Here is a 15,053-nt window from a genome sequence, read left to right as displayed (position 1 = left end):
GCTCACGCTCCCTGTGGTTGGAGGCGCTCACGCTCCCTGTGGTTGGAGGCGCTCACGCTCCCTGTGGTTGGAGGCACTCATGCTTGTACCACAGACACTTTTGTCCTGAATGGTATTTTCAGTTGCCACTACAGCTCTACACCAACGGCCCCACCAAGCCAGACGCTCCACCCGCTGCTCCCCGATTGTGAAAAGATTCCCGTATGCAGAACTGCTTGGGGAAGCTATTAACATTCATATTTCCTCAAACCAGCTTTGGAATGGACCTTTATATGCAGGGTGAATGTGAACAGGACTGAAGTTCTCCATTATATCATTTTAATGTCCCAAAGTTTTGTTTGTTTAAGGTATGATAAAGTCTGTGGTCATGAGGTGATGGTGCAGATTAGGTCCCAGTTCTCCCAGTGAGGTGTTCATCTGGAGGGTTTCAGTGAGGCAGAGCAACAGGCTACCAGAGAACAGAAAACACAGTGGTGTTTGTACAGAAGCTGTGACAGTGTTTTCTGTTATAACACATTTTATAAATGTAATGATGGTAAGTACTTCAGTCAAATATTAAAGTCTAAATTCACGAATTCTCACTTTGCATGTGATCGGTTTCTTTCTCTTGGTTGTTATAATGGTTGTAGGAACCACAGACAGATGGAGGGTTCATCCATGGATACTGGGATGACTTGTGCTTCTTTCACACCTTAAGACTTTTAACTAGGCCCTTTGTCAAGGTGTCCTCTCTTCTGTGAAAGGAGAGAGACCTCAGTGAGCCGAGACATGCCAAACAGGAAGCAGCGGGGTTAAACTTGTCTCGCACTAATTCTCCACCTCGTGAGACAGTGAGACAGTATTAAAAGCATTAGCATGTCAAATGAGTTCCTTTCCTGCTTTGTAGAGTTCTGGAGTTTAGAGAAATACCAGTAACTTCTTTTGAAGTCTTCTCAAAATGATGAAAACAGATGGGTATTTTCCTTAAATCTTGTGCAGGATAAATGAGTTTCAGCTAGACAAGTTGGTTTCCTCGTGACTGCTTCATAGCCCTGCTCTGAGGTAATCCTCCGGGCACGCGTCATTGTTTATCAGTGCTGCGGGAGTGTGCTCAGGTCTTGCGGGACCGTCCTCCCGCCACAGACGAGAGCCGCGCTCGCTCAGAGTGGCCACACCATCAGGGACACCTGCTCTGACTACCGACTACACTCCTGTAGATCAAGAAAAGTGCCAAACATGGGCCAAAGGCAACATTTTATTTGCTCATTTACAGACAACAAATCATTTGTCAGAAAACAAAGCAGAAATGTTGAGAGCACTGTTAGAGCCGGGTGTATCAATCCAGGACGGAGATGAGCATAAGCTGAACGAATGAACTTCAGATGATCTGAATCTGAATGAACCTCCTCTCAAATCCACTTCAGTCAGTGAGGATAAAGAGGCAGAGACAGGCGGTCTTTTTCTAACCCAGGTCTGACACACTAGATCCATAAAATACAGGTTTTATGAAGTCACAGATCAGTGCTTTGTGTTGGGTTGGGGATTGGAGTTCAACTCCACCAGCTGGGCTGAAGGGTGGTGTAATGGTACTGGTGTATGTCATGACCTGCTCCTTGTTCTAGGTCAGGGTCTGTTGTTGCCTTGCTGAGGTGCGGAGCTCTGAAGTACAGCTGTAAAATATTCCTCACACTCTAAGGCTCCGTTCACATTACCAGGCTAAAGTGACAAATAATTTTCCACCTTCATTTGACACGTAGCCTATTTGATTTTTTTCAATGATGTGTGGACGCACAAATCGGATTTGAATCATTTTCGTGAGTGGTCCTGATCGGGTTTATGTCCATGCAACATGAACGCGCAGCAGTAAGTCCGGAGTTCACGTGGCGTGTTGCGTGCACGTCGACTGAACACAGGCATCGCAACGTGACAGGACGTGTTCCACCACGTCCACCTGGCCGTGAACAGCCGACGAGCTCCTCAACGTCCTTCAGAGCAAAATGCGCTTCAAACGTGAACTACTAGCGTCCCCATTTTGCCCGTTTTAGTATTATGAGTCATCTTAAGTATGTGAGATGAATTTTGATTTTTGTAATACAGGTGAAATATCGACGTGCGCATGCGTACCCCTTCGGGGGACAACTGCGTTCACATGACAGACATATAGGTCACTGGCAATTATTAATGCAAACCGTAAAGATAAGCAAATCGGATCTAAGCAAGAACTTTCTGATGTGTAATGTGTCTTAGGTGAAGATTATGGTGTGTAATGTGTCTTAGGTGAAGAATATGGTGTGTAATGTGTCTTAAGTGAAGATTATGGTGTGCAATGTGTCTTAGGTGAAGAATATGGTGTGTAATGTGTCTTAGGTGAAGATTATGGTGTGTAATGTGTCTTAGATGCTCCCGATCAACATTGCGTGGGGGTTTTGCTACACCCTGGCCAGCACAACATTCAACAAACGTGAACAAAACAGGCGTATGGGTTTTGTTAAAAGTAATACTGCAATCTTCGCGTAGTCAAACATACTATTTATGTGCATACTGTGCCCTAAAGAGGAATTTATGTTTATAATCACAGGCTGTGCACGCAGACATCGTGTGTGGTTAAGTGCTCTGACAGGGTATAAATAACTTTGAGCTAGTTGCTTTGGTGACTCATGCAGATTCCCGTGATGGTGTTTTACATTGAATAGAGGCCATGTTCAAGACTGGGGTAAGTAGCAGTTAAAGAAACAGTAAAAAAAAAAAACAGGTTACATGCATTTCATTAGACTAATAAATAGAGTTTATTATACATATTACAATATATTTAGAAATAAATTGGCAGAATGACCACAGTTGCCAAGTCGATTTCTACAAGCTGGTGAGAAGTAGAGTTGGTTCGTGTACCTACACTGACCCCTACAGGTCAACTGTAGCTGTTACAATCAGCATTCAAATTCTTATTCTGGGAAATGTTTTGTACCGTCATCCACAGCATGGATAAGATATATAAAAATCGTAGAAAATATTTAAAATATTGAATTCACATTTCTAATGTTCAAGATCAACCATGATTGTGTATTCCAATCACCATACATTATATTATATTAGTACAGTTGGCAGTAGGTTAACCAACAGTACAATTAAACAATGAAATACAAGCACAATTAAACAGTTAAATCAACACATCAGACAAATAAAAAAAGAAAAAATAGCAATGAAAAGTTAAATCATTTTTCTATAAACCTAAAATCTGTTACAACCCAATAGATGTCAAAATTCACCCAGGAGTCAAGTTTAAATGTTTAAAATATTTTCTCTGGTTTTTAAAGACAAGGCTAGGTGTGATAATTGCAAAAGTGCACAGTGGGGCTCCTGGTGTTTGACAGGACTGTAAAGCAGTGTGGTGTTTGACCAGAGCACTCTGGTAACTAATGCTGCAAAGTCTAAATGCTTTGAACTGGAGATATTTGTAAGGAAATAGGTCTCATTTCAATTGTCATACTTCATTCTTGTCATTTCAGTGAGCAGCAGAACCCTTAACGTTCCTTTTTCCACAGTGTTCGTAGTGCAGCTCAGCTCAGCCGTGCCAGTGCTATGGGACCGTTTGTAAAAATATCAAGCTCTGTAAAGGTAACATGCTTACAAAGAACATATGGAAATGACCCCATTACTGTAACAGGTTACCTGTTCATCTCCAGCAGGTCCTGTGGTACTTTGTACTAAACGCTGAGTGATTACACTTGTTAACACTCACATATGAACAGGTATAATTAGAAATTTGGAGTATATGACTCTTTACATTAAAGCTGGCTAAGTGAGGTTGAAGTCAACCTGACTGTGTCCCTCTCTGTGGTAGTTTAATATCATTCTTTAAACATAGCTAGAATATGACAGTAGACAGACCACAGTAATCAGACGTGGAAGTGTGGTGTAAACTACAGATGAGAGGAGCAGAAGGCCGAATGTCTAAAGCTGTTCAGCTCACAACCCACAAATCCCGACGACGCTCACAAGATCGTCTAGCACTAAAAGGGGACACCTATTTGGAATGAGAACCAGACCACACGACAGCGGTGTGAACGTCCTCACTGAGACGCCCCAGTCAGCATGACGGCTGACAAACACCTTGACTACATCGCCATGGTCATGGATGCATATATTGTATAGTTACACAGCCCAGAGGAGAGACTCTCAGGTCAGTCTTCAGCCCTCCCAACAGGAGGTGCGATATATCTGCTCAGAGTGCTGCTACAGACACAGCTCAACACCGACCCATAAGAACCACTGCAAAAACCAAGATACATCAGCATCCTGTTTCTGAAATTTTATTGCTTCAAGCGAACCAGTTGTAGTCAAGCCAATGTTCTAGTGAAACTTCTACCTTTCACCCAGCAGGAATGTCAGGAGGAACACAAGTCAATTTTCAATGGGAGATAAATGTTCATAAGACCTCAGATGTGTACAGGTTTGTACCTGTACACAAAGCTATCACACTGCACTGTGGGAAAGATTTCAATGATGTAAACAGTATTTGTTTATGTGAGAATAGTGTTAAAAAGATGTTAAAGGATACAGACAGACTTGTGCAGGTTCCTGAGGGTTTATACTGGGTACATCTTCATTAGAGACAGTTCTGTTTTTTCTAATGTCTGTGATTCTCTTATAACTCTTTGACAGAGTCTGTTTCTGATTTGTGAAAATAATTTCAGTTTGCCTTCAGTTCCATGTTTGGGCGTGTGTAGTAACATCAGAATATCAAAGTCAGGAGGAAGTTCCTCACATCAGCTCAACACCGTCCAGACCAAGACTGCATTCACCAGGTTCCCCTCTTCAACAGATCTGAATACATTCATTAGCTGGTTTCTTATCTGGGGGGGTGTGTGAGGAGAAAGATAAACACCAGATCACACGGGGGTGTGTATGTGTGTGTGTGTGTGTTTGCTGTAGGGGCTCCTCTGGGCGGGAGAGGTGGTCGTTATGAGCTCTGTCCCTGCTGCTGTTCAAAAAGCAGCATGGCGAGACTTGCGCGTGACCCCAGACTGAGGGCGACGCTCTGCTGACACCGTCCGTACGCGTCCTCGCTGAGACGCGGGCTGCAGCTGCCCTCGCTGTAGCGCTGACGGAGCGAGGGCTCCACGGCCCGGAACACGTGCAGCCCGGAGTACTTCACGAACAGGTCGTACAGGTCCACGCTCTCCAGCAGATCCTCGTTCTCCTGCACGTCCGGGCCCATCCTGGCACGCGCCGCCATGTAGTCCGAGTTGTAGAAGCAGGCCTCGCCGAAGGCGACCCGGTCAAAGTGCCCGGCGCTTTTGTCCAGATCCGGCGTGTTGGGGGGTGGCGTGCCCTGGTAGGCGATGGTGGGATCGAAGTCCTGGAAATGGATGGGGAAGAACACCTGCCAGTTGCTGATGGAATTCATACGGCAACGGTTCAGGACCTCGGACTTCAGGTTGGTCTTCACTGTGGCGATGAAGAACAACGTGTCCACCGGGTGCTTTTTAGAAATGATGTCCATGAACTTGATCAGAGACAAGCTTTCTGTTTTGATGCTGACCCAGGGGATCTTGAGCGTGGGGTTCTTGCTTTCATACACGCTGATCTGGGTTTTGACATCGGCGAAAATATCGTCCTGGTTGACCCGCTGAGCTTCGAAGGGTTCGTACACGAAGAGGAACGTCAGGACGGTGTTCTCGCTGGACTTGAACACGTCCCTCGTGTATCCCTCCAGGAACTGGGGGACGAGCTCTCGGTCCTGGAACGTGACGGGCAGGATGACGTGAACCCTGGTGCCCTCGGTCACGTAGGGCATGGGGATGACCTCCACGCGGCTCAGGGGGCGGAGCAGACGCACGCGCTTGTTGATGGAGCAGCTCCGCCCCCTCTGGTTGACGGCCTCCAGCTGCAGGTCCAGCGTGTACTCCATCCCGCGGGTGGGGTCGAAGCGCCGGTAGCCGTTCAGCAGCCGCTGCTTCCGCAGGTGGAGCGTGGGCATGTACTTCCTGTTCAGCTCCCCCACGGCCACCTCCATCACGTCGGCCACGTCCAGCTTGTCCACGCCACGCAGCTGGCAGTGCGGAGAGCCATCCGCGCACATGTAGAGCAGCTGCTCCGAGAAGTACTCCCACCGCAGCACGTCAAAGCGGGTCCTGGGCTGGGACGGAGGACTCAGCCCGATGGGCCAGGACACACTGCGGTTGCCGTCGAACGCCTCAACACTCACGTTCTTTATTTCAGCCTACAGGAAAGAAGGAGAGAAACATTCACCCATTCATTCGTTAGCCCTTTTATCTAAAAACCGTCCTATCCTCAGACATTATGGATGTCCAATTACAAACGTCCCCCTACTCAAGGACACGCGTTCCTAAAGCACAAAGCTTCCTCGTAAGATCCCGTTGGATCGCTGGTCCATCAGTCACCCAGAGGGGCGGGGCTTACCTGCAGCTTCTCAATCTCCTCGTACGTTTCCTGCAGTTTGATGTGAGTGAAGTATTTGTGTAGTCTGTACATGTGGTCCGGGTCGGTCACGGGGTGAACCGTCAGCGCGTTCCTGAAGCGCTCGCTCTCCTCCTTACTGGGGTCCGAGTTCTTCCCCAGCTCGTGGTGGTGGTACTGCAGACCCTGGAGGGAGAAGGCAGGGGTGGGTGTAGTTTTACTGGGGGGAAATGAGGGAGAGGAAGCAGCTGTGTAGGCAGAGCCCGAGTGGCAACACCAGCTGGAAACACCACCCACTGTCCAGATTCCTCAAGCCCTCCCGTCACCCTGAGGCGTCAAAGCACAACGTCGCCAAATTGTGGTCATTTTGAGATTAACGGCAGGACACCAGACCTCTCAAGAGCAATGTACCTCTCCGTCACCAAGGTGACATTTTTGAGCTGTGGTTCATCTCCAAACATGATATTTGGCCAACAGAGCATCAACTCTTCTGGTTGTTTCTTTCTTACCTCACAAATCCCCTTTCTGAGTACAAACTCCTATTTTAGTGCAGTCACGTTCACGTGAAGCCCATCCACCCCCTGCCCAGCTGGGCGGCGGTGTGGACACAGCGCAGACCATCTCCACATCACTTGTCTTAGTTACTGGAGATAAAACCGTACGACTGGAGAGAAAACAGATGACGGCTGACATCACAGAATTTATAAAGTTCCTGTAACTGAGTAAACAAACTGAGTCCAAAATAAAGACCCTGGAGGTCACTTCATCTGGGTTTACCGAGTGTAGTGCTTCATTCTGGACCGTGTGGATGGATGAGCTCTGATGAGTCAAGCTGACACACGTGATACGAGGGACACCAACCATCAGTGCACTTAGCAGCACAACAGCACATTACTTTCTCATTGAATGCCAATATGTGTAACTTCAGTATTTCACAGAGGTTATGCCCTCACAGCTTAAGGAACATTTTCAGGGAAGGTCAAAGGGCACGTCTGGCTTTGACCAGCAGTGGACACCAGCAAAATAAACTCACAGTGGGAAAAGTCGAATATGGCCCTCATATTTCTCTTCGTTTGAAATGCATTAACTAAGGCAGTAACTAAGCAGGGTTCCTCAGTCATAACTTCAAACTTTTACTTTCAGCAAGGGCTTTCACCATCAACTATAAACATTGTTTAAGCAATTTTGGTGCAAGACGCTTATGAAGGACACAGCAGAACTGAAGATGTGAACGTCAGTCATATGGGGGGGCCACGTTTCCCACGCATTAAGTGTAGGGTCATTGCAGCTGAGAGAAGGTGAAGAGGTGGTGAGGAGACTTCACAGCTGCACGTTTCTTCGTAAACAAACCCAGATCAACACGGTGAGACGAGCGGAAGCGGGACAGCTGGGATCCCATGAGCAGACGGCCGCTAGGGCTCTGAGCCCTCGGCCAGCGCTGGACAGGATTCAGCTGTCATGCTCATAGTAAGACATCAGCCGTGTGTACATGCTGGTGGTTTGAAGAACAGCAGGACAGACTTGGTTTGAAGATGGAGGCCTTGTGCCCGTCCCCTGCCGTCACTACTGACACTACTTGTTATTCAAGCACATCCACCAAGAGGAAAATGAAAGCACCATCGCTGATAGCTCAGAGATACATGCAGTGGCACTGAAAGAGAACAGACTCTGGGTGGCGGAGTCAGACGTCAGGCACACTACCTCCACACTCCCTTAGGGCACACAGGACACACAGGACACAGCGCCCCCATGAGGCCTGAAGGAAGGAGCAGGACCTGAGAGGAAACACCTCTTTATGACTCACACACCGGAAAGACATACCGGGGGCTGATTCTCTGCTTCATTACATACTACAGGACACACACACAATCTTGTACATGCGCGCTCACACACACACGCGAGGTTGAAGTAAGCACCTACCTCGTGCTGCTCCACACACTGCGTGTTGGTGTGTATGACGATGCAGCGGCCGAGCCACTCGTCGGGTCTGGCGCTCACGATGTCGTTCCTGCAGTTCTCCAGGAAGGGCTGCAGCTGCAGGAGCAGGGCGCGGGACAGCAGGTACCCGAAGCCCCCGTAGCAGTAGCGACCCCGCCTCTCCTCCCCCGCAAACTCCTGCGGGCTGCCCATGTACAGCAGGCGGTCCATGCTCAGGTGGCCCACCAGGGCCTTCAGCCGCTCCGCCTGGGTGTACGTGTCGTCCTGTGCCAGGTAGAACCAGTCGTAGTCCGACACAAAGTGCTTCAGGATGTATCTGATGGTCTGGTACATGTTCCAGATGTGACGTTCATCGCCGTGGGCCACCACGAACATGCCGTGCGGGACTTTGCGGTCGCGGGCACCGGTGAAGAACAGGACGCTGTCCAGATGGTGGCTGATGGTTCGGTTCACGGCCACGCCCAGCGTGTTGATGGAGCTCTTCGACGTGAGGACACCCACGAGCAGACGCTCCCGGATACCGAGCTCTGTGCTGATATACTTGGCCCTGCGTGTGAGAACATGATGGTCAGTAATTAAACCTCAGGTCAGGTGAAAGCGCTGGAGTTTCTGCGAGTTTGCAGTGTCTGACTGTGCTGTCTGACTGTGCTGTCTGACTGTGCTGTCTGACTGTGCTGTCTGACTGTGCTGTGGTGTACTATGGTGTTCAGAATCAGAGTCCTGCAGAGGCAGCTCCATTACTGCAGTGCTATTTCTATACAGGCATTTATATAGGTTTCAGTTCTTGTTGAAATCATACAGTTTGATGGCAAAGCCCTTAAAGTCCGAGTAGGAGATTTGCTAGTGAAACTGGAATCATAGCAGCAAAACAGCACAGGACGCAAACCCTACAAACAAACCCAAACCACAGAACCAAACCACATGAAGATTTATTAATCACTTTTTTCTAATCTCTCTTTGTCTCTTTAACTAATTAAGTGAGGCTCGCAACTTGCTATGGATCTGCTGAATGTCACGTTTTTATCTCTTAAAATAAAGCAATGGGAAATATCATCTAGTGTTTTGGTGCAGTACCTTTACCAAGTGTTAGTTCGTTTCCCCTCCCTCAGGTTTGAATATGGTATTAAAGTAACATGCAAGATGCTACACCTGTAACGCAAACAGACTCCTCTTTGATGAGGTTTGCTTTGTCATATCCTTGGCTTATCGGCTGAATGTGAACTAACCAGTTTTAAACACCACATGCCTCACTGTATAAACACGTGGGCCAAGTCGCTCCCTGACAGCGTCACGGAAATAAATTTTACTGGTTCGGATTTCTGTGGTTCTTCTGCAGTTCTCGGCAGCTGTAGGCTGAGATCTTTCCTGCATGGACCGGAACCTGGCGGATTTCCTAGACAGGAGTTCATTTTGCTGCTGGTTATTTCATAATCGTTCCAACATAAGAATGATTTTTCATCATAAAACGTCACATTATAGTTCTCAATAACTGCCTGCATCTCAAAAATATTATTGTTACCTATACAAGTTCCGTATATAAATGAGGAGTGATTGTTCTCGTCTATAGGACCTACAGGGGGCAGACAGTTGGACTGGCTGGTGTGAGAGATGAAGCAGCCAAGCTGGGCTGCGCGTTTCTCGCGTCCATCACGCAGTTGCGCTCAGACACATGTCAACATTTATAATGAGGGTTTCAGCTCCCCCTCACTCTCGTCCCTAGCATTTGGGAAATCATTTAACCATCTAATTAAACGGAGGCGGCCCGAAGCAGCCCGTTTGCCTGGCATTATCTAAGAACAGCAAGAGATTACAAGCAAACGACGGTTATGGGAATTTATATTAACCAGGACGTCCAAATAGTAATGAAGGAATACGGTCGTTTGTTATAAATACGCATGGCTCTGTCCTGTACAAGGCCCGGACCTCGCCAAACAGCCCATAAACCCACCAGATACCAACACCAGCCTTAGAGAAACCCGAGCGCTCCACGTCCCACACAGCAATCGCAAACGTGATGACCAAAACGAAGAGACAAAACTGAAATTAATGTCAACCTCGAAACTTTCCGAGGTTGGGAGATCTTTTTCGGCACGTATGGTATAATTCGTGGCTGAAAATCTTCATTTTCTCTCCCATCACTTCCTGTCGATATGGAATTAGGTCTTCTGGCTCCTAAATTCCCATCATGAAAGAATCTGATGGCTTCGTCGACGACAGCAGTGGGAACACAAGGTTCTTCTACCCAGTTCACGCTCAATAAACTCAGGGTAAATCCTAGAGAAATTCCGATAACTATAGGTCCGATCGGCCTGAAGAGACCGATAAACGCATTAAACCTCATTTTTACCCAGCTGTTGGTATATCGCACACTTCCCTTATGTCCGACCTAGTCAAATGAATAACATACATCAATAAATATTTGAGATCTCGACACCCAGCCACATTAAAGGCTGTCCCCCCACTGTAACATCCTGGACTCTCTTCCTCCCCGTCTGGGATTCGTACGTGTCAAGGCCGCGCTGGCCCCGCCCAGGCCCCGCCCAGGCCCCGCCCACATGGCCCGCGTCACAGACGAACCCACACGCTGGATTTTTGTTGGAAGGTCTTGGTATACTGCTCTTAAAAATAAGGTCGTGTTGGATATTCATTGCGCAGTGGCGGTAGCCCAAGTAGATTATTGTTCTTTTGGGTCGATTTTCCAGTGTTGCAAATGCCTGTAGTGTGGATTATGGGGATGTCACAGGAGGGCGCTGTAGATCCACACACACCTAATCATGGAGCACTTATCTGTAAGACGCGAGGGATAATCCTCATTTTATTCTTTCTCGTGTTTGTTTTAACTTGTAGTAAAAAAATTGACACAAGTTATACAAATATCCGCCATCTATTCTCTTTAAGATGTCAGTATTATTATAATCTTTATTTGTATATCACCTTTCATACATACATGCAGCTCAAAGAGTACGACAAATTATTAAAATAAAGCAATAGAAGAAAACAACAATAAAATAATGTAATTAAATAATAAAATGGGAAAACTATTCCAAATAATTAGAAGATTTAATTAAGTAAAAAAATACTTTAATTAAAATTTAATTAAGTAAAATAAACAATTTAATTAAGTAAAATAATGTGATACAGTGAATAAATTGTTTTCCAACACATAAAAAAAACCATACAAACGTCTCTCTCTCACACACACCCACACACATCAAACACACCACTCAAACATTTCTACAATGTGTCGAGAGAGTGAGTCTTTTAAACGTTCTTCACTATTTGATAGACCACATTCGTGGATTCGACCTCGGTTTAAATACAAATTGTATTTTTGTCTTTTCCACAGCTTTCCAAGATTTCAACAGATGAACATAATGTGGTGTCTGTTCTTTCTGCAGGCGTATGTTAATGAATGTTTGGGAGGTTTGTGGGTTCAACAGTGTGAAGTCTATATTTACTACATCCATACTCACACTCAGTTTGCTCTTTCACTAGTAAAGGTATGTCAATAGAAGCCCTTCCATACCATTAATGTGCAGGAAATTTTACAATATACTTGCTTTTCTCTGCTGTCCACAACCTAAAGGTTAATAATAGTTATAAATAATAATAGTCATTTATTGCCCAATAATTATATGCTTTGAGATAGTACTTTGTAGGTTACAACAAACGTGAGCAAGGCATGTCATTACATGTGGCTGTCTTCTCACATGCTTTCTTGTACATGGAGACTCTCTTGGACAGGGAGACTCTCTTGAACAGGGAGACTCTTTTGGACAGAGAGACTCTCTTGGACAGGGAGACACTCTTGGACAGGAAGATTCTGTTGGACAGGGAGACACTCTTGGACAGAGAGACTCTCTTGGACAGGGAGACACTCTTGGACAGAGAGACTGTCTTGGACAGGGAGACTCTCTTGGACAGGAAGACTCTTTTGGACAGGGAGACAATCTTGGAGAGGGAGACACTCTTGGACAGGGAGACTCTTTTGGACAGTGAGACACTCTTGGACAGGGAGACTCTCTTGGACAGGGAGACACTCTTGGACAGGAAGACTCTTTTGGACAGGGAGACTCTCTTGGCTGCCATCCGCTGTCTTTTGTGACATCACATCATGACCTACTAAAGTTAGGCCTAGGCAGGACTAGTGCAAGGCCAGGCCTATTGAATTTCATATAATAATAATACAAATAAAAGTTGTTGGTTTTATTGTTGATATTGAGATATATAATTATATGTTATTATAGATAATGATAATAATGATAATAATCATCACCACAAACACTCTCACCATTATTATTATTATTCATTATATTATTTGTTATTGGGGTATATTAATATATGTGATATATAACGATAATGAAAATTATTATTATTATCGCTACAAGCACTATTATTATTATTATTATTAGGATATATAATTACATGTAATTATATTTAATGATGATAATGATAATAGTTTTTTTGTTATAATCATCCTCTTTATTATTGTTGTTATTTTTGTTTTTTTTATTTGGAAATGAATGTGGTTCAAAATCATAATCTTTATGCCCAGACTATTCTTATAAATCTATTTTATATGATTTAAGGTTCCTCTGTTCAGATCTGACCACATCACCTCATCCATATTACTAGCATTGTCATCCCTGGCTAGTTAACGGGGATCCACTGCTCACACTGAACACTGACTCCTCACACTGACACCTGACTCCTCATACTGAACACTGACTCTGAACACTGACTCCTCACACTGAACACTGATTCTGAATACTGAACACTGACTCTGAACACTGACTCCTCACACTGAACACTGATTCTGAACACTGAACACTGACTCTGAACACTGACTCCTCACTCTGAACGCTGACTCCTCACTCTGACTCCTTCACACAGAGTTTCTTCCACTGTGTACTGGAGAGGCAGGTTGGCATGTGGTGGTATCGAAGAAGAATTTCTGTGCTGGACTGAGAAGTGGAGGGTATGGTAGCTTTCCTGGACCAGGACAGCCAGTATAAACATCAAATGTGGACTGAAGACTCACCACTTCACAGAGTCACCAAGCACTTGAACATGCATATGAATGAAACTCCTTTTACTTGTTAACTGTCTTCTTTGCACTCTGGCCAGAGAATTAGCCTGATCGTGTTTTTAACAATGATCTAATGTCACATGAGGAACCGTTTTTGATAGAGACTACACAATAGTTTGATATAGACTTGTCCCTCTGGACAATAGATTGATAGAGACTTATCCCTCTGGACAAGGGCGTCTGCCAAATCTGTAAATGTAAACACAGTGATGCAGACTGGGCTACATTCTGTACACTCATGACTCAGGGTCCACCACAGTGACCCTAATGCAATCACAATTAGGTTTCCATCCAGGTTAAATGATCATTTAAAGTTCCATTAGAGTTTGACAAGAAGCTCTACTGTTTGTTTAGTCATTGGCATCTGTGTTGAATGCTGTTATTAATCCTTTTATCAATTACTAACTGTGAACACTGTGAACTTCATTTCAGTTAAACTTTAGGTAACTCTAGTGTCATGTTAGGACAATTCAAAGTTCAAGTTTGTTAAACCTGTTTTATGTAATATCGCCGTGGGATACATTAAAAACCACATACAACCATACTAACATAGTAAACAAACATGTCAAAACAGGGACACCATTCAGGTTTTCTGACCAATGCCGTTGAACCTCACAGAGACTATGTCATAATATTGTGATTCTGTAAATGAGTCCAACATCTGTTCAATCTACAGGCCTTAACATTAGGCCTGCATAAAACTATACCATTGTCATATGTAGTATGTGCGTATTTTGGACTCAGTGATTATTTCACTGTAAAGGTAACTGATCTAAACCTACACATCTTGTTTTATGATGATGTTTTATGACCCCCCCCCCCCCCCCCCCCCCCAATTATTTATAATTGATGCACCTGCAGATAAAGATTATTACAGAACACCTACAATATTTACAATACCCACTACTGGCATTATAGAGTCAGTGTTTCATTATGTAGGCATAAATGGAGAAAACACGCAAGCTGTCTGTGCAGAAATACAGGAGGTAGTGTTCTACCATCAGTAAACTATTACACTCTTACTGGATGAGCCTATAGTCACATATCTACATTGTACCCGTAGCTGTAGCCTATAGTCACATATCTGTACTGTACCCGTAGCTGTAGCCTATAGTCACATATCTGTACTGTACCCATAGCTCTAGCCTATTGTCATATCTGTACTATACTCGTGGCTCTAGCCTATAGTCACATATGTGTACTGTACCCGTACCTCTAGCCTATAGTCACATATTTGTACTGTACCCGTAGCTGTAGACTATAGTCACATATCTGTACTGTTCCCATAGCTGTAGTCTATAATCACATATTTGTACTGTACCCGTAGCTGTAGCCTATAGTCACATATCTGTACTGTACTTGTAGCTGTAGCCTATAGTCACATATCTGTACAGTACCCGTAGCTGTAGTCTATAGTCACATATCTGTACTGTACCCATAGCTCTAGCCTATAGTTATATCTGTACTATACTCGTGGCTATAGTCACATATGTGTACTGTACCCGTAGCTGTAGCCTATAGTCACATATCTGTACTGTTCCCGTAGCTGTAGTCTATAGTCACATATTTGTACTGTACCCGTAGCTGTAGCCTATAGTCACATATCTGTACTGTACCCGTAGCTGTA

At 45.0% G+C, this 15,053-nt stretch overlaps 1 protein-coding gene across 1 annotated transcript; it reads right to left on the bottom strand.

Moving 5' to 3' along the window:
* Positions 1 to 2,747: 2,747 nt before the first annotated feature.
* On the bottom strand, positions 2,748 to 10,826 carry LOC143504253 (chondroitin sulfate synthase 2-like). The gene is made up of 4 exons (XM_076995764.1): positions 10,392 to 10,826; positions 8,320 to 8,884; positions 6,403 to 6,585; positions 2,748 to 6,202 (listed from the first exon to the last, which is right to left on the bottom strand). Exons 1-4 carry the CDS (start codon positions 10,676 to 10,678, stop codon positions 4,940 to 4,942), a joined length of 2,298 nt encoding a protein of 765 aa, XP_076851879.1. The 5' UTR covers positions 10,679 to 10,826; the 3' UTR covers positions 2,748 to 4,939.
* Between the last annotated feature and the right edge of the window lie 4,227 nt (positions 10,827 to 15,053).

Source organism: Brachyhypopomus gauderio, unplaced genomic scaffold (assembly GCF_052324685.1).
Source record: "Brachyhypopomus gauderio isolate BG-103 unplaced genomic scaffold, BGAUD_0.2 sc245, whole genome shotgun sequence".
NCBI lineage: Eukaryota > Metazoa > Chordata > Actinopteri > Gymnotiformes > Hypopomidae > Brachyhypopomus > Brachyhypopomus gauderio.
The sequence above is the reverse complement of the archived record's forward strand: the minus strand, read 5'-3'. Positions and strand labels throughout refer to the sequence as shown.

What these genes read in the sequence shown, in the direction of transcription:
- LOC143504253 (XM_076995764.1), bottom strand. Translation starts at nt 10,678, where the DNA reads ATGAGGTTTAATGCGTTTATCGGTCTCTTCAGGCCGATCGGACCTATA. An exon ending in AGTGTGTGGAGCAGCACGAG is followed by an intron (nt 6,586 to 8,319) that starts GTAGGTGCTTAC and finishes TTCTCCCTCCAG; the next exon opens with GGTCTGCAGTACCACCACCA. An exon ending in AGGAGATTGAGAAGCTGCAG is followed by an intron (nt 6,203 to 6,402) that starts GTAAGCCCCGCC and finishes TCTTTCCTGTAG; the next exon opens with GCTGAAATAAAGAACGTGAG.